Source organism: Myxine glutinosa, unplaced genomic scaffold (assembly GCF_964187855.1).
Source record: "Myxine glutinosa unplaced genomic scaffold, kmMyxGlut1.1 SCAFFOLD_678, whole genome shotgun sequence".
Classification (NCBI taxonomy): Eukaryota; Metazoa; Chordata; class Myxini; order Myxiniformes; family Myxinidae; genus Myxine; species Myxine glutinosa.
This window is the reverse complement of record NW_027616773.1, coordinates 42,338-65,429: the sequence shown is the minus strand read 5'-3', so window position 1 is coordinate 65,429 and position 23,092 is coordinate 42,338. Positions and strand designations below refer to the sequence as shown.

The 23,092-nt window shown below is 47.9% G+C and overlaps 1 protein-coding gene and 1 long non-coding RNA gene across 2 annotated transcripts; both read right to left on the bottom strand.

The window, feature by feature from the left end:
- Positions 1–151: 151 nt before the first annotated feature.
- LOC144889075 (uncharacterized) lies at positions 152–10,612 on the bottom strand. The gene is made up of 4 exons (XM_078768901.1): positions 9,593–10,612; positions 5,251–5,385; positions 3,899–4,046; positions 152–1,111 (listed from the first exon to the last, which is right to left on the bottom strand). Exons 1-4 carry the CDS (start codon positions 10,610–10,612, stop codon positions 969–971), a joined length of 1,446 nt encoding a protein of 481 aa, XP_078625027.1. The 3' UTR covers positions 152–968.
- Positions 10,613–11,273: 661 nt separating this feature from the next.
- On the bottom strand, positions 11,274–19,746 carry LOC144889074 (uncharacterized). The gene is made up of 3 exons (XR_013621575.1): positions 19,666–19,746; positions 11,787–11,986; positions 11,274–11,363 (listed from the first exon to the last, which is right to left on the bottom strand). It is a non-coding gene; the product is annotated as an uncharacterized LOC144889074 (long non-coding RNA).
- Positions 19,747–23,092: the final 3,346 nt, after the last annotated feature.

Sequence of the window (23,092 nt, the reverse complement as noted above, 5' to 3'; positions counted from 1 at the left end):
GTACGGGCACGTCCTAGTTATTAATAAATGTAATTAATGGCATGAACGACTTCAGCCATTTTGTATTGCATTCGATGCCGATTTTACCTGCAGACACAGGTTTTGAAATTGTTTTAAACATGAGTTTTACGTACTGTGCACACACCTGTTTTACTGGAACTAGCTGCACAATGCATTGTATAACTTTTCTTTTCCGCTTGAGCTTCACAATATATATATATATATATATATATGTATATATATTAGAAATTCGAACTTTCCTTTTTTAGATTTAAACAGTTTCATGAACAGTTGGATTTTTTTCATCTTCGTCAGACACTTATACCTGTCGATCAAAAGTCTAAATAAAATGAGATAACTCTCGAATATACATGTCAAAACAATAACATCTGTCTATCTCTTAATCAAATAAGGTGGGGGTAACAAATCGACAAAGTAATGTTTGTATTCATCCCAGTTCTTCCAATATTTCCGGTGAACTTGATCATTAAGCAGGCAAAATAACGTTCCACCAAGACTTGTTTTGGTCTTGAGTGCATCCACAAGCAGCTTTTGAGAGGGAGCACACATCATTTTCACCATTTTTTGGATGTTAATTCATGCTAATCAGCTGCCACGTTTCATTGTTTTAACATCGATTTAGTGTTTTTTCCAGAATAGAGGCATACACACATGCGTGCCTTATGTAAGACATCATCTGAAACTTGCATTCTCAATGCAGCTCGGTTGTAACAATTCCTGCTGATTACAAATAAATCAATCAATCACTGCAAATTATCAAACAATAGTCAAATCGGTATTCACCTTCCAAGTCACTGAAGTATTTTTTTAAATCATGTCATGATTAACGAGGAGCAATTGGACAGCTCCTGCCAAGCATGTACATTTCATTGGGCCTTGTCATTTCTTCCATTGTTTGCAGACAATAGTTCAGGCTTATCGATAAACTTACAACAGTTGGAGCCCAACTAGTTTTGACTCTCTAAATATGCTTGAACCTGTTTGTTTTTGGTGAGATAAACTATCACTTGCAGTCTGCACCAAAGCGCAAAGCGAGTGCAACGGGTGGACTTCCACAACTGATCGAGTGCCAGATTGAGTGCGCAAACATCTGGGGAAAAAAAAAATCAGTGCCCATGGGGATCAATGAGATATTTGTAGAGGTTAACTTCTGCACATAATTTAACAATGTGGCTGCTGTTGTAAACTCATGATAAATATTCTTTCAGCTGAATTTTGATCAATAGCACAATGAGAATACAGCACAGTACAAATGAATATTAATTTTCAAAAAGAACTAAAAGTAGAATTACATGCAAATGCATTGATAGATATGCCTCTGCTCGGATTACATATCAAGCCACTGTTGAGTTTGATCTCGATGAAGGGGCACATGAAAAATTTTAAATCACATGTCAGAGAGAGAAAGATATACAGTGCATTCAGAAAGTATTCAAACCCCTTCACTTTTTTCACATTTTGTTATGTTGCAGCCTTATGCTGAAATCTTTTTAATTCTTTTTTTCCCTCATCAATCTACACTCAATACCCCATAATGACAAAGAGAAAACAGGCTTTTAGAAAGTTTTGGAAATTTATGAAAAATAAAAAACTGAAATATCACATTGACATAAGTATTCAAACCCTTTACTCAGCACTTAGTTGAAGCACCTTTGGCAGCGATTACAGCCTCGAGTCTTCTTGGGTATGACGCGACGAGCTTTGCACACCTGGATTTGGGGATTTTCTGCCATTCTTCTCTGCAGATCCTCTCAAGTTCTGTCAGGTTGGATGGGGACCGTCGGTGGACAGCCATTTTCAGGTCTCTCCAGAGATGTTCGATTGGGTTCAAGTCAGGGCTCTGGCTAGGCCACTCAAGGACCTTCACAGAGTTGTCTCTAAGCCACTCCTGCGTTGTCTTGGCTGTGTGCGTAGGGTCATTGTCCTGTTGGAAGGTGAACCTTCGGCCCAGTCTGAGGTCCTGAGCGCTCTGTTTCAGGTTTTCATTAAGGATATCTCTGTACTTTTCTCTGTTCATTGCTCCCTCAACCCTGACCAGTCCCCCAGTCCCTGCTGCTGAAAAACACCCCCACAGCATGATGCTGCCACCACCATGCTTCACCGTTGCGATGGTATTGGGCAGGTGATGAGCGGTGCCTGGTTTCCTCCAGACATGATGCTTAGAATTGAGGCCAAACAGTTCAATCTTTGTTTCATCAGACCACAGAAGCTTGTTTCTCACAGTCAGAGTCCTTTAGGTGCTTTTTTGCAAACTCCGAGTGGGCTTTCATGTGTCTTTCACTGAGGAGAGGCTGCCGTCTGGCCACTCTGCCATAAAGCCCAGAACGGTGGAGTGTTGCAGTGATGGTTGTCCTTCTGGAAGTTTCTCCCATCTCCACACAGGATCTCTGGAGCTCAGCCAGTGACAATCGGGTTCTTGGTCACCTCTCTTACCAAGGCCCTTCTCCCCCGATTGCTGTTTGGCCGGGCGGCCAGCTCTAGGAAGAGTCCCGGTTGTTCCAAACGTCTTTCATTTAAGAATTATGGAGGCCACTGTGCTCTTGGGAACCTTCAATGCTGCAGAGATTTTTTGTAGGCTTCCCCAGATCTGTGCCTCGACACAATCCTGTCTCTGAGCTCTGCAGGCAGTTCCTTCGACCTCATGGCTTGGTTTTTGCTCTGATATGCATTGTCAGCTGTGAGACCTTATATAGACAGGTGTGTGCCTTTCCAAATCATGTCCAATCAATTGAATTTACCACAGGTGGATTCCAATCAAAGTGCAGAAACATCTCAAAGATGATCAAGAGAAATGGGAGGCACCCGAGCGAAATTTCAAGTGTCATAGCAAAGGGTTTGAATACTTTTATGTCAATGTGATATTTCAGTTTTTTCTTTTTAATAAATTTGCAAAACTTTCTAAAATCCTGTTTTCTCTTTGTCATCATGGGGTATTGAGTGTAGATTGATGTGGAAAAAAATGAATTCAAACGATTTCTTCATAAGGCTGCAACATAACAAAATGTGAAAAAAGTGAAGGGGTCTGAATACTTTCTAAATGCACTGTATTCTTCTCATTCTCATTCATAATGCATAACTCATTCTTCAAGAGAAAACGGCCTGCACCTGCACCAACTTTGAGGAGGGTGACACGGATAGCCAAACCACCCCTCCCTCTCCCGAGCATCTCCTAATGACCTCACAGATGCTACATTGGAGCAAAGATACTCGAGTGGCACCAACACTTTGGGATAAGACTGGCGAGTGTTAAATTGACTTTGTTTTTGCAAATTTATTTGCCACCTGTTTAATTTTTTTTTAAAGATATATATTATTTTAGCATCTGCATACTGTATATTAATCCATATCATGCTATCAACGATGCTAATGGAAGTTATAATGACAATTATAGCGCCATCAGAACACATCCCCCCATTAATACATGCAAGTCTATGGAAAATTAGACCCTACTTTACATCGTTTTGCTTAACACCGTGTCCTTCTGGAACGCATCTTCAGCACGAAGTGAGATATTACTGTATCCTGATCATCTGTCAGATGGCATGAGTATGGAACAAAGAGTAGTTTGAGGTGGGACTTTCACATTTCAATTTTTTGGGTTTATAAAGTCCATTCGTGGAAGAACGAAGCAACAAAAGGTATAAGCCAACACACTAAGGAGACAGTCGACAGTCTCATAATTAAACATACATTGGATGAATGAACAGGAGAGCCACCTGTAGTCTTCCTGCCATCACCCCTTAACACCCAAAATGGTTGACTGGTTTCTTGTCCATTCTACAGCATATTGGAGTATTCTTATACATGTGGCAAACCTTATCAAATATAAGAGTTTAAGCAGGCGTTGCCTTTCCCCTGTGTGTAGTAACATTCATACCATTGGGTTTCAGATGCCGGCTGGCATGGTCAATTTCTTCTTCACGTGATGCTTGCAGCATGTAAATGGCTTTCAAATGTTGCTGTAGCTGAATGGGACATGTGTTTGTGCTGTACAGTTGTTCCATTTTGCCAAAGAGACTTGACACCTGGCGATTTACAATGCCACATGCAGAATAAGTCCATGCAAAACAGTGATACATTGCCCAGTTTCTGCAGCTTTCAATGTTTCTTGTTTATAAATTAATGCTCCAATGAAGAGCATTAATTAAAATCGGTAAAAGGTGATACAAATCAAGAATGCAACATGCTTTTTCAAAAGACAGCCGTTTCTATTTTGTTGCTGAAAATTTTGAAACTGCCAAGAGGTACAAATAGTGGAATGCATCATATGGTGAATTGGTGCCTATTTTTGTGTCACGATTTTTGAATGCCCCTGCCGATGAAATCACTGGAGACAATGTTTTCAGGTTGTCCGTCATCAGTCCACGATAACTTGAGAATGGCTGAAGGGATATTAGTCAAACTTGGTGCAGGTATGTATAATGAGGTAAAGATGAACTGATTCGATTTTGGGGTCATGAGGTCAAAGGCCAAAGGTCAGAGGTCATGTTAGGTAAAAATTTTGTTACCGTGATAACTTGTGAACCAGTGATGGGATTCTGACCAGATTTGGTACAATTATGTAGAATGATGTAAAGATGAACTGATGAGATTTTTGGGCCAAGAGGTCAAAGGTCAAAGTCTGTAATAAGTCTACAACTTGAGAACGGCTGAAGTGATACAATTCAAACTTGGTACAGGTATGTATAATGATGTAACGATTAACTGGTTAGATTTTGGGGGCAAACGTCAAAGTCTGTAATAAGTCTATAACTTGAGAACGGCTGAAGTGATCCAATTCAAACTTAGTACAGATATGTATAATGATGTAACGATTAACTGGTTAGATTTTGGGGGCAAACGTCAAAGTCCGTAATAGGTCTATAACTTGAGAACGGCTGAAGTGATCTAATTCAAACTTGGTACAGATATGTATAATGATGTAAAGATTAACTGATTAGATTTTGGGGCCCCGGGGTCAAAGGCCAAAGGTCAGGTAAAAATGTGATAACTTGTTAACAGCTGAAGGGATTTAAATTAAAACTTGGTACAGGTATGCATAATGATGTAAACATGAACTGATTCAATTTTGGGGTCAAGAGGTCAAAGGTCATGCTCGGTAAAAGGTGATAATTTGAGAGCAGCTGAATGGATTTAAATCAAACTTGGTACAAGCATTATAATGATGTAATAATGAGGGCGGAGGCATATCGGTCGACATTGTGATGTCGAAGTCTTGTTCTAGTTTACCTTGGCCTGTTCTCTCAATTGGTCAACAATCAATCGATCAATCTTGGTCGGGTTTGGTGGCAACCGGAGTCCTTGACCAACATTGGAGTTACACAAGTTTCTTCCTGGGTAATATTCTGCAAGCTGAACCTCGGCCTACCAGATGAAAGGATGAGTAGCAAGTACAGATGAATGCATAATGGTACAGGTATGCATAATGATGTAAACATGAACTGATTCAATTTTGGGGTCAAATGTGATAACTGATATTGTGATATTGATATTGTGATAACTGATATAACTGATAACAAAAAATGTGATAACTTGTTAACAGTTGAAGGGATTTAAATTAAAACTTGGTACAGGTATGCATAATGATGTAAACATGAACTGATTCAATTTTGGGGTCAAGAGGTCAAAGGTCATGCGAGGTCAAAGGTGATAATTTGAGAGCAGCTGAATGGATTTTAATCAAACTTGGTACAAGCATTATAATGATGTAATAATGAGGGCGGAGGCGTATCGGTCGACATTGTGATGTCGAAGAGTCTTGTTCTAGTTTACCTTGGCCTGTTCTCTCAATTGGTCAACAATCAATCGATCAATCTTGGTCGGGTTTGGTGGCAACCGGAGTCCTTGACCAACATTGGAGTTAAACAAGTTTCTTCCTGGGTAATATTCTGCAAGCTGAACCTCGCCTACCAGATGAAAGGATGAGTAGTAAGTACAGACAAAGAATATGCAATAAAATTCGTGTTCAAGAGCATCTTTTGATGTATTATTAAATGGTTCACACTTAGAATAAATGTGTAGGAGTTATTAAAAACAGGTGGTTAGGTCTTCAGGTGTATGAAAGGTTTCCACAAACATTTTAATGTTTGGATTGCTATAAAAAATTGGCACACAGAATTAACAATTTAGTCATAAAAGCAAAGTATTTTCCACAAAAGTGGTTCTTCACGAGGCAAAACAGAAGATATCTGAGGGGCTATATATAAATCAGTGGTTGACAAAAGTGCATTGAAAATTGGCGACAGCTTGCATAGTTGTGGGCACGTATTATCATGAAGAAGACAAACATATGTGGCTCATAATGCAGGTCTCTTCTTAAGTATTCCTGAGCAATCACAATGTCAGAGTATGAAAGTGTGCATGAGTGCAGTGTTTAATTAAAATGAAAATAAAAGAAGCAATATTCGCTCACTCATGTTGATCATTTTGATTGACTTTAATGAATTCTTAACTGTAACACAATATGTAGTAAGTTATGAATGTTGACACCCACCTGGCTGTTATGTCTGATCTCTAAAGTGTGTGTCTACCATCAGGAGTACCAGGAAGCACTATCTCTCCACACTCAAGAATGAACTCTCAAACCTGTCTCCTTTCTCCAAATCCTGGTGGCATCTGGTCAAATCCGTTTCTGGTGTTTGTTCCCCCTCCATCCCCTCCCTTACCTCAAATGGCTACACAGTTGACACTGCACGTGACAAAGCCGAATGCCTCAACTCTGTGTTTGCCTCAAAATCTTGTGTCCCAAACCCATCTCTCTCTGTTCCCACCTTACCCAGTCGAACCCAACTGCTCCTGGACTCTGTGTCCTTCTCTCCTGACAAGGTGGAGAAGTTTTTGTCAAACCTCGACTCTGATTCTGCAACTGGACCAGACGGCATCAGCCCACGGGTCCTAAAATCCTGCTCTGCCGCTCTGTCTCACCCTCTCTCTGTTCTTTTCACCCTCTCTTTTGCTCAAGGTCATCTGCCAGCATCTTGGAAATCAGCAAAGATTACCGCTTTACACAAAAAAGGTGCAAAAACAGATCCTTGCAACTACAGACCAATCAGCCTGCTCCCAATTACCAGCAAAGTCATGGAATCCATCATTGCTTCGGATATCAAATCCTTCCTCTTCTCCAATGGCTTGATCTCCGATCATCAATTTGGATTCAGACCAGGTCATTCTACTCTGGACATGTTGCTTCTGCTGTCTCAACAATGGATGGAGATCCTCAATGCCAAACAGGAAATCAGAGCAGTCTCCCTTGACATATCACGTGCCTTCGACAGGGTCTGGCACCCAGCTCTGCTCTCCACACTCTCCTCCTATGGTATCCATGGAAATCTCCACGCATGGCTTGCGGACTTCCCCTCTGGTCGTAGTCAACGTGTGGCCCTGAATGGATTTCTCTCATCTCCCCTTCCTGTTCTGGCTGGAGTTCCCCAAGGCAGTGTTCTGGGCCCTGTGCTATTTCTGGTCTTCATCAATGATCTCTCTGACTCTCTGGAAAATCCTCTCTATCTCTTTGCTGATGACTCCACTCTCTGCCGCTCCATTCCTCATCCCTCAGATCAGCAGTCTGCAGCCTCCTCACTCTCTGCAGACCTGGACAAAATCACAGACTGGTCAAACAAGTGGAACATGTCTTTCAATACTGACAAGTCTCACACTCTCACTATGTCTCTCCGAAAAGATCGACTGGAAAACCCTCCCATCTACTCTCTCAACAATCCTCTCCAAGAAGTTCTGTCGCTCAAGCTTTTGGGTCTCACTATCTGCCATGATCTTTCTTGGGAAAACCACATTTCCAAGCTGGCAAGATTAAAAGGAAAATTTGAAATTACAACAGCTTTGAAATTACAACAAGATTAATAGTCGCCGACTGGGCATCCAACGTCGTGCGAAGTCCTTCCTTGGCACACCTGAGCTCCTCACCACATACAAGGCTTTCATCCGCAGCTCAATGGTATACTGTTCCCCCCTCTGGGCCGGTGCTCCTGCCTCACACCTCGCTCGGCTTCACGCTGTTGAAACCAAAGCTTTCAGAATTTATTGGAATCTCCTGCGATGAAGCTAACTCCGAGGGCCTTTCACTCACTCACCGCAGGCAGGTTGGTGGTCTTTCTGTCTTCTACCGACTCCTCTCCGGCCTTGCTCCCCCACCTCTCTCTCTGTGCTCTGTCCCCCAAATATTCCTTCAGATCGCACAAGATCTGCCAGCAACCCTCTTATGGTTAAACTGCCAAAATCAAGACTCTCTGCTCACTTTCACTCTTTCATTCCCCTTTTCTCCTGCATCTGGAACAAACTCCCCCACTCCCTTCAATCCCACTCCTCCCTCCAGGTCTTCAAAACAGCCTGCTCTCAAATGTTGTGTTTGTGTCCTTCCGCCTCTCTCCCCATCTTGTCTACCGCTCCCCTTATTTTGTGTTTTATGTGTCGGTTTGACTTATTAATGTTCGCTCTTTCACGAGCCTCAATCTTGTATACAAAAAAAATAAAAAATAAAAAAAATCCCTTCGATGTTTCACTGGGGCAGGGTTAGAGAGGTGGAGAGCCAAAGGTGGTTACTCAATGAACCACCAGAAGACAGCAGCAGTGCGGCCAACAGATGTGTTATTATGCTTATATCTAGTCCATTTACGATAGGTTCTGAAGTCAATGCAAAATATTTATTGCAATTATGTGAAAAATTGTTTATTTTCTGTACGGTATATGTTTTACCAAAGCTTTAATGATTTTTAAAAGGATACTCTGGCATAGATATTAAACCGTGGAGACAAATTCCCAATGCATATTAGACTGAACACTCAACAGGGATATTAACAAGATTCCACATTGTTTAACACCCAGAAAACCACTATCAACATATGAGTGCCTCTGCAAGTCTGTGGCCTAACATAAATGCAAAATAAGTGTTGTTCATCATTGGCGAATGCATATTTGAACAAGATTAATTACAAACCCGGCCTGCTGGTTGCAGCATTACTGAGTTGTGACTATGCTTCTGATGCACATGAGTGCCCCTGCACACATAATGGCAGGAAATTTTTAATTTGACCAGACTGCCTGTTATAACTTGTGTGGTGGTGGCTAGTTATGCAGCCTGTGAATGCTTGGCTGCATCATTTTCTGGAAGCGCAGCTGTGCCGCTGATGCATTGCCACCTTACCAATAATCTGGTACTCATTTTCCAACCTTGGAAGGATTACAGGCTGAGTCGACCCACCTGGAGTTATTTCAACGGCATCACAGAAGCTTAAACTCAGCACCTCGCATGTGCTCTCGGGAGTAATTAAGAGCCGCTAAGCTGCAAGCCTGTTTTCAGATTCATGTTCTGATTTTGCTTCAAAATATAACATTCAAATGAAATTAAGTTGTTCCTCAATCACAAACTGATGTTTGCGGATGGATGGACAGATGGACAGACCAACTGAAGTGAACCAATTGCATAACTCCGCATTTCGCTACAGTTGCTCCGAGTAATAATCGTTACTAAAGGTCCAACCATTGTACTGAAGTAATGTAGTTCAATTATGTATGTGCCAAAATGCAAAGGTGCATGTGGTGAGTATGCAGTAATAACCTTTTTCCGTTCTTTCTCCAATAACTTCCACTGTTCGTAGCAGGAATCCAACAGAAGATGTAGATACCTACGTATACCTACTTCAACACCCCCCTTAGGATGTTTTCTTGGCATAAAAGAAAAATTACAATTCGAGGCCATCATATTAGCAGTGACAAATGGTCCAGAATGTGGTGGGGGTCCATGGAGATAGTAATTTTGAGGGTTGCCAAAAGGAGAAGCTGAGAAGAGGCTGAATTGTGTTTCGGGCAAACCCGGGCAATAAACAGCTCTGGCATCAGGCAAAATGACACTGCATTGAGAGGGTTTAACTTTTACCTCAGGCCTAGTGTACAGTTGAGAATGTGGATACTGGTTGTCTGCTTTGTGGGAAGTGGTAGACTTATCTGCTGAAAGCAGTTGGTTTCTGGGGCAAGATTCTGGTGAGATGGGAGCATGCCAATCCATGTGCCCTTGTGCAGCATCAATGTTATAGGTCATGTTTTTGCTGTAGCATGGTGGACATGGTTGAACCTGGCTTGCTTGATAGTTCATATGTTGGCCCTGTGCAGAAGGTGTTAAACCTAGCCAGGCATACCCACCAGCTAATGCTAATCCATCACTTTCAACTTCATAATTGTCTAGTTGGGCAGGAAATGCTGGAGAGGTTGCAGAACGTTCCCAACGAGCTGCATTTGTCAAGCCCAAAGCATCATCCAAAGACGGCTGATCGATTTTCTTAAGATGAGGGTGTTCATCACAGATATTGTTCTTAATGTCGACAATGTTTTCAGAAGTACATGGACTGTTGGACAAACAAAACGAGGCACTGGGAAAGGTAACATTTGTACCATAATGAGAAATGCTGTTTTGGGGAGTAAACATTCTATTTTGGTCACAAAGCGAACTGAAAGTTCCTGCACAATGCTGAGCCGTTTGGAAAGTCGTACTTTGGGCAGATTGCATCTTCGAAGGTTCTGAATAATCTTCATGATACATTTGAAGTGCAGATGCAATCTCTGGTTGCATGAGCGGAAACATGCCGTTTTCATTGCTCTCTTTTTGAAAAGGCAATTGCCTTTCAAGTTTGTTACTATATTTTTCTTCTTTCCTCTGATAACCAACTGCAAGGAAAGAGTTCCATGCAGGAGTATTTCCAAATGATTTGGAAGCTTTTTCTTCCTCTGTCCTATTTCCAAAACTCATATCATTTTGAGGAAAACAAGCATCAAAATTATCTCTACTAGAAAAGGAAGAGAGTCGGTTTGCTTCTTTACTCTCATCTGCACAAGGAACACTGCTAAAGGAGTGCGCTGGTTGGAAGAAAGTTTTATCGGAACCATGACCTATTTGCCGAGGGCTTGAACTGCATCCATACCCTTGCCATCCAGATGTAATTTTCCTTTCAGGGTTACTACAAGCCTCATTTGAATACAGCTCCTCGTTTTCATTGTATTCTTCAAATGAGCAATTGTTTTCAGATATTTCGAAAAATGGTCTCGACACATTGCCATAATCAAGATATGGAAACAGATTATTTGACTCGTTGGACTGATTAACAACAGGAGGCTGTGTACAAAGCAAAGGTGCCCATGTCAAATTTGGTTTCCACATTTCAGAATTATTAGAAAACGTAACATGTGGCTTTCCCTGAATTTCTTTTTCTTCATAAATATCTTCAAAATAAGCCTTGGTACTCGTATCATTACCATTGCAGCTTTGAAAGTTTGCTTCCTTGCCACTTTTTTTGTCCAAAATCAAAGAAGCATCTTGCAAGCCAGCACGTTCATTGCTGAAAATAAGAACATGAAAAGTCAGTTACTTAATAAAAACAGACAGACAGGAGTGAAAACATAAGCTCCATCCACCTTTGGTGGCGGAGGTAATAAATTATTCGACAATTACCCAACATTCTTTCAGTGAATAAAAATACATGGTTTGATTGAAATTATAAACCAAGATTAAGGCAGTTCAGACAATAAGATAATGTTTTGCCAATTAAATTTGTGTCACCGAGCTTGCACTTGCTGCAGATGTTGCTATAAATGTATGACAATCATCTTACCCAAAATGAAAGCATGAGTACAACAAACCCTTTACTCAAAAAGAAAGAGTAATCATGACTAAACAACTTATACAATAACAGTATTATTACAAAAAACAAAACCCAGTTGCTTAAGAGCAATACGTTTGTATTTTGATGCTGCTCTATTACCGTTCACAAAATCTATCTTCCATGGTGTTGTCACTGTCATCAAGAAGCCTGGAGACAGAACCTAGGATGCTGGAAGAAGGAATAAAGTCTCCAGACTGGGTTTTCTCCATATCCGTAACAACTGCAGAATGATCCGTGAACTCATGACAGTGCTCCATGTCATGAACAAAACAGTAGATTGCTGGATTCAAAAAAGTGATCTGTGGCAGTAAAAGAGATTATGAGCACCAGTTGCAACTTTCAAAACAAACAAAGGATGCATTTGAGGTGAGTTCTTCTCTTATTTATGAAAAATGAGTGAGCGTTCTGCTTGAGACAATGACACTGAATTCAGCCGCTATACCGATGGTGCAAAGTTAATCATAGATGGTTGAATGAACAAAACTAGACTCCATTTAACTTTGATAGGAAAAAATAATTGCATACGTACACAGTATTCATTATAAAATTGTTATAATCTATCTTCTATCTTCTATCTATTATATATATTATTTATTTATTTATTATATATACAAAAGAAAGTTTTTGTTTGTTTGTCTGCGCAAGCTAATCTCCTGAACGGTGAAAGATAGGAGGAAACCTCTAACACAAAAAAATGTCGGGACGTGCCCCGGGAAGGTTTTAGGCGAGGTGGCGAGACCGGTCGAGGCCGCTTCGGCCGGGCCGGGCCCATTTCGCAATTAAAAGCTGAGCTGAATTATAGTAGTCAATCTTCTACGGCCACGAGTAAAAGCTGAATTATGGTAGTAAATTCATTCAAAAAGAACCAAAAATGTCGGGACGGGCCCCGGGAAGGTTATAGGCAAGGTGGCGAGGCCGGTCGAGGCGGCATCGGCCGGGCTTGGCCCATTTCGCAATTAAAAGCTGAGCTGAATTATCGTAGTCAATCTTCTCCGGCCACGAGTAAAAGCTGAATTATAGTAATAAATTCATTCAAAAAGAACCCGGGCAACGCCGGGTGCTTTCGGCTAGTAACTAATAAAATAAACCCCATGGGGAACTGATGGTTATTTCGCAACGGTTTCTGAGAAGATTTTCAAATAAATTACCTGACTGAGGCTAAACCCCCTTTTATCTCCTTTAAATGGGCGTATCCGGATAGGAAGCACAACTCCATGAGACCTGACTGTTCTGATGCATTGCACCAAATTTGGTCCGTATCACTCTTGTAGTTGTGGAGATGTTTTAGTGAAAATGATGGATTCGGGAATGGGGCCAGTGGCCCCCTTTTCGAGGGAGATACGGCCATGAGGAGCACACCTCTAGATTAGGGCATTGTCCAGATGACTCATGATGGGTTTGGTCTGTGTCTATCTGCAGGTTTATGAGAAGATTTTTGAATGAAATACCAATATTTGGGGCAAACCCCCGTTTCATCCCCGCATCGGAAGCACATCTGGATGGGAGAATCTGGATGGGAGTTACTTCCCCCACCCCTTCCCACGCCTCCTCCCCCCAAGCCCTCTCCCTCCCACACATCTCCCTGCTCTCAAATGTTGTGTTTGTGTGCTTCCCCTTCTCTCCCCATCTTGTCTTCCGCTCCCTCTTTTTATATATTTTGTTTGTCTGGTTGATTTGTTTGTGAAATAAATGTTAGCTCTTTCACGAGCCTCGATTCTGTATACAAAAAAAAAGAAAAAAAAAAGGCACAACCCCTTGAGACCTTGTTGTCCTGATGCATCATACCAAATTTTGTCCATAATCGTTCGGTGGTTTGCGAGATGTTTTAGTCAAATGTTAACTGACGTACTTACAAACGGAGTTCGGGATGGACACTGGGACCCACTCTGAGGTTATTTCAGTGCAATAACCTAATTAGCGCTGGGCCGATATCGGTAATCAGCACAGGCCGATATCAGCAATTTTTCGGGAATCAGCATCAGCCGATTGGAGTCAGTGTGAGTGCCGATTACCGATACGAGTACTGTACTATATACAACCCAAAAACCTTGAGTAGCTTTCACCCTTGTTTAGGGATAATTTCAAAAAACAAATTAAACAAGACCGAAAGTCCAACAGCGGCGTAGCCGGGCTTGTTTGATACTTTAGTTGAAGAGGATAGTATGACCTGGGTGGAGATACCAGTTAGAAAACTAGAAAGAGCAATCAGAGATTGCAGACCCTCGCCAGGATGTGTTTGCCGTGGTTTTAAGGCTTTTGTGTTAAAAAAAATGGCGGTCGACCACGTGACCGATGACGTCATAATTTATTTTTTCTCCACGAGTTTATCCCTAGATGCCGCTCAAGAAATTTCATCTTGATTGGATGAAGTTTTGTACTTGTCGAATTATGACGTCATAATGGAGGCACTTATGACATCATCATTAATATATTTTATTCCCCATGAACAGTTCTGTACAATGAGCAATGTCCCAATTTTTTCTATGCAGCACTTTGGGAGATATAGAGGTGCAATGTTTTTCGGTTTTTCCAAGATGGCGCCCATACCACGTGACCTATGACGTCATAATTCTAATTTTAAAATTCTACAGCTGGAGTTGCACCGATGGTGAAAATTTCCTGTCAATCAGACCAACGGTTCCAGAGAAAATCATATTTATTCTGTGTGGATCAAAAAAACAGACACAAATGCAATACCCTCTCTTCAGGCGAGGGTAATAAAGTATTAAATTATTTTGAAGTCCACTGAGTCTCTAAGCTGTCTGTCACCATGGAAGTGAAGAGATTGCCCCGATCCCTCCCGCCCTGGCCCTAGAACATCTGGGATTGGTTGGTAAAAGGCTCAAGCAGTACAGCAAGCAAATTTGGACCAATGAAACTTGGACTGAGGGACCACCAGGCCCACTCGTGAAAGCGAAATGTTCAACGGTTTTTGAAATATCACGAACACAAAAGTCAATGGACGGATGATTGGCTGGTCGATCGGACAGAGCTCAATTTTTAATGTCCACTTCCCCTCCACCCACCCCCCCCCCACCTGCCTCCGCCCCCTCCCCCCACCTGCCTCCGCCCCCTCCCCCCACCCGTATCCGCCCCATGCCCCCACCCGTATCCGCCCCATGCCCCCACCCGTCTCCGCCCCATCCCCCCACCCGTCTCCGCCCCATTCCCCCCCCCCCCGTCTCTGCCCCATCCCCCCACCCGTATCCGCCCCATTCCCCAACCCGTATCCACCCCATCCCACCCCCCGTATCCGCCCCATCCCCCCACCCGTATCCACCCCATCCCCCCACCCGTATCCGCCCCTCCCTCCCACCCGTATCCGCCCCATCCCCCCACCCGTATCCGCCCCATCCTCCCACCCGTCTCCGCCCCTCCATCCCACCCGTCCCCGCCCCTCCCACCCGTCTCCGCCCCATCCCTCCCACCCGTCTCCGCCCCCTCCCTCCCACTCGTCTCCTCCCCCTCTCTCCACCCGTCTCCGCCCCTCCCCCCACCCGTCTCCTCCCCCTCTCTCCACCCGTCTCCGCCCCCTCCCCCCACCCGTCTCCGCCCCCTCCCCCCACCCGTCTCCGCCCCCTCCCCCCACCCGTCTCCGCACCTCCCTCCCACCCGTATCCGCCCCATCCCCCCACCCGTATCCGCCCCTCCCTCCCACCCGTATCCACGACTCCCTCCCACCCGTATCCGCCCCTCCCTCCCACCCGTATCCGACGCTCCCTCCCACCCGTATCCGCCCCATCCCCCCACCCGTCTCCGCCCCTCCCTCCCACCCGTCTCCGCCCCTCCCTCCCACCCGTCTCCGCCCCTCCCTCCCACCCGTCTCCGCCCCCTCCCCCCATCCGTCTCCGCCCCCTCCCCCCACCCGTCTCCGCCCCCTCCCCCCACCCATCTCCGCCCCATCCCCCCACCCGTCTCCGCCCCTCCCTCCAACCCGTCTCCGCCCCATCCCCCCACCCGTCTCCGCCCCATCCCCCCACCCGTCTCCGCCCCTCCCTCCCACCCGTCTCCGCCCCATCCCCCCACCCGTCTCCGCCCCATCCCCCCACCCGTCTCCGCCCCATTCCCCCCCCCGTCTCCGCCCCATCCTCCCACCCGTCTCCGCCCCTCCATCCCACCCATCCCCGCCCCTCCCACCCGTCTCCGCCCCATCCCCCCACCCGTCTCCGCCCCTCCCTCCAACCCGTCTCCGCCCCATCCCCCCACCCGTCTCCGCCCCATCCCCCCACCCGTCTCCGCCCCTCCCTCCCACCCGTCTCCGCCCCATCCCCCCACCCGTCTCCGCCCCATCCCCCCACCCGTCTCCGCCCCATTCCCCCCCCCGTCTCCGCCCCATCCTCCCACCCGTCTCCGCCCCTCCATCCCACCCATCCCCGCCCCTCCCACCCGTCTCCGCCCCATCCCCCCACCCGTCTCCGCCCCATTCCCCCCCCCCCCGTCTCTGCCCCATCCCCCCACCCGTATCCGCCCCATTCCCCAACCCGTATCCACCCCATCCCACCCCCCGTATCTGCCCCATCCCCCCACCCGTATCCACCCCATCCCCCCACCCGTATCCGCCCCTCCCTCCCACCCGTATCCGCCCCATCCCCCCACCCGTATCCGCCCCATCCTCCCACCCGTCTCCGCCCCTCCATCCCACCCGTCCCCGCCCCTCCCACCCGTCTCCGCCCCATCCCTCCCACCCGTCTCCGCCCCCTCCCTCCCACTCGTCTCCTCCCCCTCTCTCCACCCGTCTCCGCCCCTCCCCCCACCCGTCTCCTCCCCCTCTCTCCACCCGTCTCCGCCCCCTCCCCCCACCCGTCTCCGCCCCCTCCCCCCACCCGTCTCCGCACCTCCCTCCCACCCGTATCCGCCCCATCCCCCCACCCGTATCCGCCCCTCCCTCCCACCCGTATCCACGACTCCCTCCCACCCGTATCCGCCCCTCCCTCCCACCCGTATCCGACGCTCCCTCCCACCCGTATCCGCCCCATCCCCCCACCCGTCTCCGCCCCTCCCTCCCACCCGTCTCTGTCCCTCCCTCCCACCCGTCTCCGCCCCCTCCCCCCATCCGTCTCCGCCCCCTCCCCCCACCCGTCTCCGCCCCATCCCCCCACCCGTCTCCGCCCCTCCCTCCAACCCGTCTCCGCCCCATCCCCCCACCCGTCTCCGCCCCATCCCCCCACCCGTCTCCGCCCCTCCCTCCCACCCGTCTCCGCCCCATCCCCCCACCCGTCTCCGCCCCATCCCCCCACCCGTCTCCGCCCCATTCCCCCCCCCGTCTCCGGCCCATCCTCCCACCCGTCTCCGCCCCTCCATCCCACCCATCCCCGCCCCTCCCACCCGTCTCCGCCCCATCCCTCCCACCCGTATCCGACGCTCCCTCCCACCCGTATCCGCCCCATCCCCCCACCCGTCTCCGCCCCTCCCTCCCACCCGTCTCCGCCCCTCCCTCCCACCCGTCTCCGCCCCCTCCCCCCATCCGTCTCCGCCCCCTCCCCCCACCCGTCTCCGCCCCATCCCCCCACCCGTATCCGCCCCTCCCTCCCACCCGTATCCACGACTCCCTCCCACCCGTATCCGCCCCTCCCTCCCACCCGTATCCGACGCTCCCTCCCACCCGTATCCGCCCCATCCCCCCACCCGTATCCGCCCCATCCCCCCACCCGTATCCACGACTCCCTCCCACCCGTATCCGCCCCTCCCTCCCACCCGTATCCGATGCTCCCTCCCACCCGTATCCGCCCCATCCCCCCACCCGTCTCCGCCCCTCCCTCCCACCCGTCTCCGCCCCTCCCTCCCACCCGTCTCCGCCCCTCCCTCCCACCCGTCTCCGCCCCTCCCTCCCACCCGTCTCCGCCCCCTCCCCCCATCCGTCTCCGCCCCTCCCCCCACCCGTCTCCGCCCCCTCCCCCCACCCGTCTCCGCCCCATCCCCCCACCCGTCTCCGCCCCTCCCTCCAACCCGTCTCCGCCCCATCCCCCCACCCGTCTCCGCCCCATCCCCCCACCCGTCTCCGCCCCTCCCTCCCACCCGTCTCTGCCCCTCCCTCCCACCCGTCTCCGCCCCATCCCCCCACCCGTCTCCGCCCCATCCCCCCACCCGTCTCCGCCCCATTCCCCCCCCGTCTCCGCCCCATCCCCCCACCCGTATCCGCCCCATTCCCCAACCCGTATCCACCCCATCCCACCCCCCGTATCCGCCCCATCCCCCCACCCGTATCCACCCCATCCCCCCACCCGTATCCGCCCCTCCCTCCCACCCGTATCCACCCCATCCCCCCACCCGTATCCGCCCCATCCTCCCACCCGTCTCCGCCCCTCCATCCCACCCATCCCCGCCCCTCCCACCCGTCTCCGCCCCATCCCTCCCACCCGTCTCCGCCCCCTCCCTCCCACCCGTCTCCGCCCCCTCCCTCCCACCCGTCTCCTCCCCCTCTCTCCACCCGTCTCTGCCCCTCCCCCCACCCGTCTCCGCCCCATCCCTCGCACCCGTCTCCGCCCCCTCCCCCCACCCGTCTCCGCCCCCTCCCCCCACCCGTCTCCGCACCTCCCTCCCACCCGTATCCGCCCCATCCCCCCACCCGTATCCGCCCCTCCCTCCCACCCGTATCCACGACTCCCTCCCACCCGTATCCGCCCCTCCCTCCCACCCGTATCCGCCCCTCCCTCCCACCCGTATCCGCCCCATCCCCCCACCCGTCTCCGCCCCTCCCTCCCACCCGTCTCCGCCCCTCCCTCCCACCCGTCTCCGCCCCCTGCCCCCACCCGTCTCCGCCCCCTCCCCCCACCCGTCTCCGCCCCCTCCCCCCACCCGTCTCCGCCCCATCCCCCCACCCGTCTCCGCCCCTCCCTCCAACCCGTCTCCGCCCCATCCCCCCACCCGTCTCCGCCCCATCCACCCACCCGTCTCCGCCCCTCCCTCCCACCCGTCTCCGCCCCTCCCTCCACCCCATCCCCCCACCCGTCTCCGCCCCTCCCTCCCATCCGTCTCCGCCCCTCCCTCCCACCCGTCTCCGCCCCTCCCTCCAACCCGTCTCCGCCCCTCCCTCCCACCCGTCTCCGCCCCTCCCTCCCACCCGTCTCCGCCCCTCCCTCGCACCCGTCTCCGCCCCTCCCTCCCACCCGTCTCCGCCCCTCCCTCGCACCCGTCTCCGCCCCTCCCTCGCACCCGTCTCCGCCCCTCCCTCCCACCCGTCTCCGCCCCTCCCTCCCACCCGTCGCCGCCCCTCCCTCCCCCCCACCCGTCGCCGCCCCTCCCTCCCCCTATCTCCGACCTTGTCGGGGAGGAGGGTGGGAGAGGAGAGGTTGGCAAAACATTACAAATACCACAGTGAAGAATCTAAATGACAGATTATTTTTTTTACAATTTCTATTTTGCATTTCTGTCATCTTATTCATATACAAAATATATAAACAAAAAATAGGAATGCGTGCGATTATTTGGAGATTTAAAAACGTCCAAAGATTAAATCTTTAAATTAAGAGTAAATCCAAATTTACTTCATCCAAGTAAATCCAAGTAGGCCTAAGTAAATCAGCATAAGAACGGCGATTTTCCGCAGTGGCGGGAAACTGCGCAACAGCGACAAAGAACGGTCGTATATTCGGTAAACGATGGGATTTCTTACATATCACATAAAACTTAATAAAACACCGAGGAATAAACTAAAACGAAAGAACTACAAAGTATCTGAGGGGAAACTAGCAAAGGAAATACCAATTTAAGCAAGCAAGGCCGCTTGCCAGAAATTTCGATTCCACTCACAAAATGGCGAACAATCGTGAGTGAGATCGCGATATTGAGACAAAATAAAAATGAGAATCTTTACATTTATACCAGTGGGATCGTTAAACATTGCATGAAAACAAACGGGTTTGAACAAGAAAAACCGAATTCCTCACAGAAACGTTCACCCAACGTCAAACGAAAACGAGGAAAAGTGACGGTTGCTCAAGATTAACGTCGATCGACAACAAGTGAAAGATTTTCTCACGATGTTGATTCGCCGACGTTTTAATCTCAGAAGTCCGCCTGATGGGTTGATTCACCGTCACCCGTACGACGTCGGCGATTGGAATGGCCCGCCAAGATGGCGATGAGGAAAATTGGAGAACGGAAAAAAAAGAAGTGAGGGGACAAATATTATGAGGAAGAAAATACGAAGAAAAACACAGAGGAAGAAGAATTAGAGGGAAAAAATGTAATGTGTGTTTAATAATATTATTAGTTTCTGCTCTGCGCGGCACTGCAGGATGTCATGTGACTTGGTGACTTGCATAATTAAACCCTTTCCGGTGCCGCCATCTTGTTGCATGGGGTCAGAATGTCTGTTTGAATCGAAAAATCTGACCTGACACAACGCTCATCGAACATCTGTGAACTATGGCGAACATTTAGTTTGATGGTCGGGGATACCCTGATTACCTTGACTGGGATATTGCGGATTTACCTTGACTGGGATTTACATATCGGCTAACTGAATTCAACCACCCACTATTTTTGAGATCAGCGTAGGCCAAAAGGTCAACGTAGGCCAAAGGTCAACCACTTTTTTTGGAATTTCTAAAATCCTCAATTTTTTTTTTTTTTTTTTGTGTATATACTAGAGTAGCTCATGGTGGTTGAGTATGCACTTTATTGTACAGACCTAAACTCTTCAGGAATCCACTAATTGAAGGTCCAGGAACAATATTTGGTTGGTAACACATTTGCCACTGACGGCGAAATAGCTGAAATGGCCACACCCCTTTTTGGGTCACGCCCCCTTTTTTGCCGTGACTGTATCTACAGAACCGTTGGACCTAGGAGGTTGCCCGACCACTCAAAATTTGCGCAATGGCCACATTATGGGGGGTCAGTAATACATTTTCATATCCAAAAGTCAATGGTTTTTAAGATAATTGCCAAAAACCGATTTCAACATGTTACGAACTACAATATTATTCGTAATTGTTCCTGTTCCTGTTCCTATTGTTCAATTACTTGATTCCTGAAGAGTCTAGACTAGACTAGAGTCTAGACTAGAGTCAAGACTAGAGTCTAGACTAGAGTCTAGACTAGAATTTAGTCTAGAGTCTAGACTAGAGTCTAGACATGGCTAGAAATTCCGGTCATGGGTGTTTTGTCGTTGAGCCTGCATGCAGGCAGCGGTATCCCATAAAACAACATGGCGTCGCACCGAGAAGCAAGTAGAGGCCGAAGAGGCCTAGATTACAGGCAATTTAACTCTTTCTCCTCTGTTCTTAGGTGAAGGTGTTTAGGTGAAGTGTTAAAGTGTTCTCTGATGGCAAGTAATTCTACTTTCGATCCCTGCTTGCTGTGACTAAAACATGGTAAGTTTTTAAATAATAGTTGCATTTATTATATGCACATTAAATCAATCTGAAACAATATTTGTTCCATATCATTAATTAATCAAAAATATTTTGTACAGGAAACTTCAGTGTTATCAAGCCCAGCAGACGAAGCAGTTTACGATGTTTACGAAGCAGTCATCGCTTGCCTTGGGAAGTTTTTAGGCTGTATCGGTATTGATCTGGCTTTGATTGAGACTGAAGCCTTTGGCAAGCTCGTTGTAGAGAATAGTGTCATGACTGGAGGTCACTATTGCAAAGGCAAGGAGGGAATGAGTCTTGTATCAGAGGTGATGACAGTTCTTATGTTTGAGAAGTTTCAACCTGACCAGGACAGTACTAGTTGTGAATTAGACCAGCAAATAGAGACCATGGAAACTAAGATGCAGCAGGCTTTAGATAGTGACCATACAGAGTTCAGAGAGATTTGGGAAGAAAGCAAGATCTTACATGCAGACTTGAAGAAGTATTTCACCGAATGGAAAGAAACGGCCTGTAATGAGAATGTGAGGTACTGGAGCTTGTTTCTGGATGAGCTGTATCCTATCCTGAGAGATCTTACACACTCTATTCGGCAAGGCGATTTTTCGGCAAGGCAAGGCATCTTTTCGTTTCAGCTGTGCGGAGGTGCATGCCTTTGTTCTTCGGGTTTGGCCGGACAAACTATAGCAGATGGGGTACGCTGTTCCTTGAAGATTGCCTGGACCTACAAAGGAAGTTCCCGGGTATCTACAGATGCTTTACAGATGGTGGATGGGTGATGTACCACACTACCCGACAAGGCAGTGCAGTAGGATTTGACATGGCACTCGAGAAGTGTTACAATAAACCCGCCAAGGTTGCTGGAGGTATCATTGGGATGACCAGACAGAAAGAAGCAGTAGCCTTATGGAATCTCCTAAAGCATGAGAAAGATCTTCATGTGGCACAGCTGCTGGAATGGTGCAACTTGGGAGACAAAGATGACAGTGAGCTGAGCCTACACCATGAGTTCAATCCAAGTTCTACGAAGATTGGCCATGTTCGTGCAAAGGCCCTTCTGGATTACATAAAATCCATCAACAATCCGTTCGACGCTGGAATCAGACTTCAGAACATCTCTACTGGAGCTGACATTCCCCAGGAGGTTGTCGACGGATTACTTGAATGCCTGGAAATTGGTGAGAAGAGTTATGAAGAGTTTGTTGAGACCAGATTTCAGGATAAGGAGAAGCACCTACATGATACAATCCCTACCAACCGCAAGACTGTTTTCGTGAAACGTACTTCTACTCCGTTCACAGCGAAGAAATCGATGGCGAAAAAGGATGCAGCGGAAACGGTTAGGTACATTGACTATGCTAGAGAAAGAGGGTACAGCATGCTAGAACTCCTGAAGTATGAATTGACCAGCACATCCCAGTTCCTCACCACTGAATGTAAAGATGGCATCAAATTGAAGAAGCCCGATAAAGCCTCCTTAGCCAGGGAACTTGTCAGTCGCCTTCCACAGGAGACGAGGAATGTAAAGAGTGACGCTCAGATGACAATAGTGGACTTCATGGCACTTGTGCGTAAACTACCGATGAAAAAGATGGGCCTTCACACATTCGGGGAATTGGCTGAGAGTCTTTCCAACAGGATTCTTGCTACAGGCTCCGTGTCCACAAGAATAGACATTATTTTTGATGTTTATCAAAAATCATCAATCAAGCAAATGGAACGGGCACAGCGAAGTTCCTCAGAACAAATCACAATCACCATTGGGTCTGACAATCAGAAACTCCCTGTCGATCTTGATATGTTCTGGAGCTCAATGTTGAACAAAGTTCGGTTGCAGGAGTATGTCTTCAAGTGGATGCTGCAGAATGTCGAGTCGGACAAGGAAATATTCTTTGGAGGAGTATATGGGGGTGAATGCAGGAAACTGTTAGCTGGCACTGAAACACAGATCGCAGAGCTCTCAAGCAACCAAGAAGAAGCCGACGACAGAATCATGTTCCATATTAATGATGGTGTTGTGAAACACGGGGTTCAATCAGTCTTGGTCGACTCGCCTGACACAGATGTCTTTGTCAACCTCATCTT

What these genes read in the sequence shown, in the direction of transcription:
- LOC144889075 (XM_078768901.1), bottom strand. Translation starts at nt 10,612, where the DNA reads ATGTTTCCGCTCATGCAACCAGAGATTGCATCTGCACTTCAAATGTAT. An exon ending in TGGAGAAAGAACGGAAAAAG is followed by an intron (nt 5,386 to 9,592) that starts GTTATTACTGCA and finishes TTCATCTGGTAG; the next exon opens with GCCGAGGTTCAGCTTGCAGA. An exon ending in AATTGAGAGAACAGGCCAAG is followed by an intron (nt 4,047 to 5,250) that starts GTAAACTAGAAC and finishes GTAAATCGCCAG; the next exon opens with GTGTCAAGTCTCTTTGGCAA.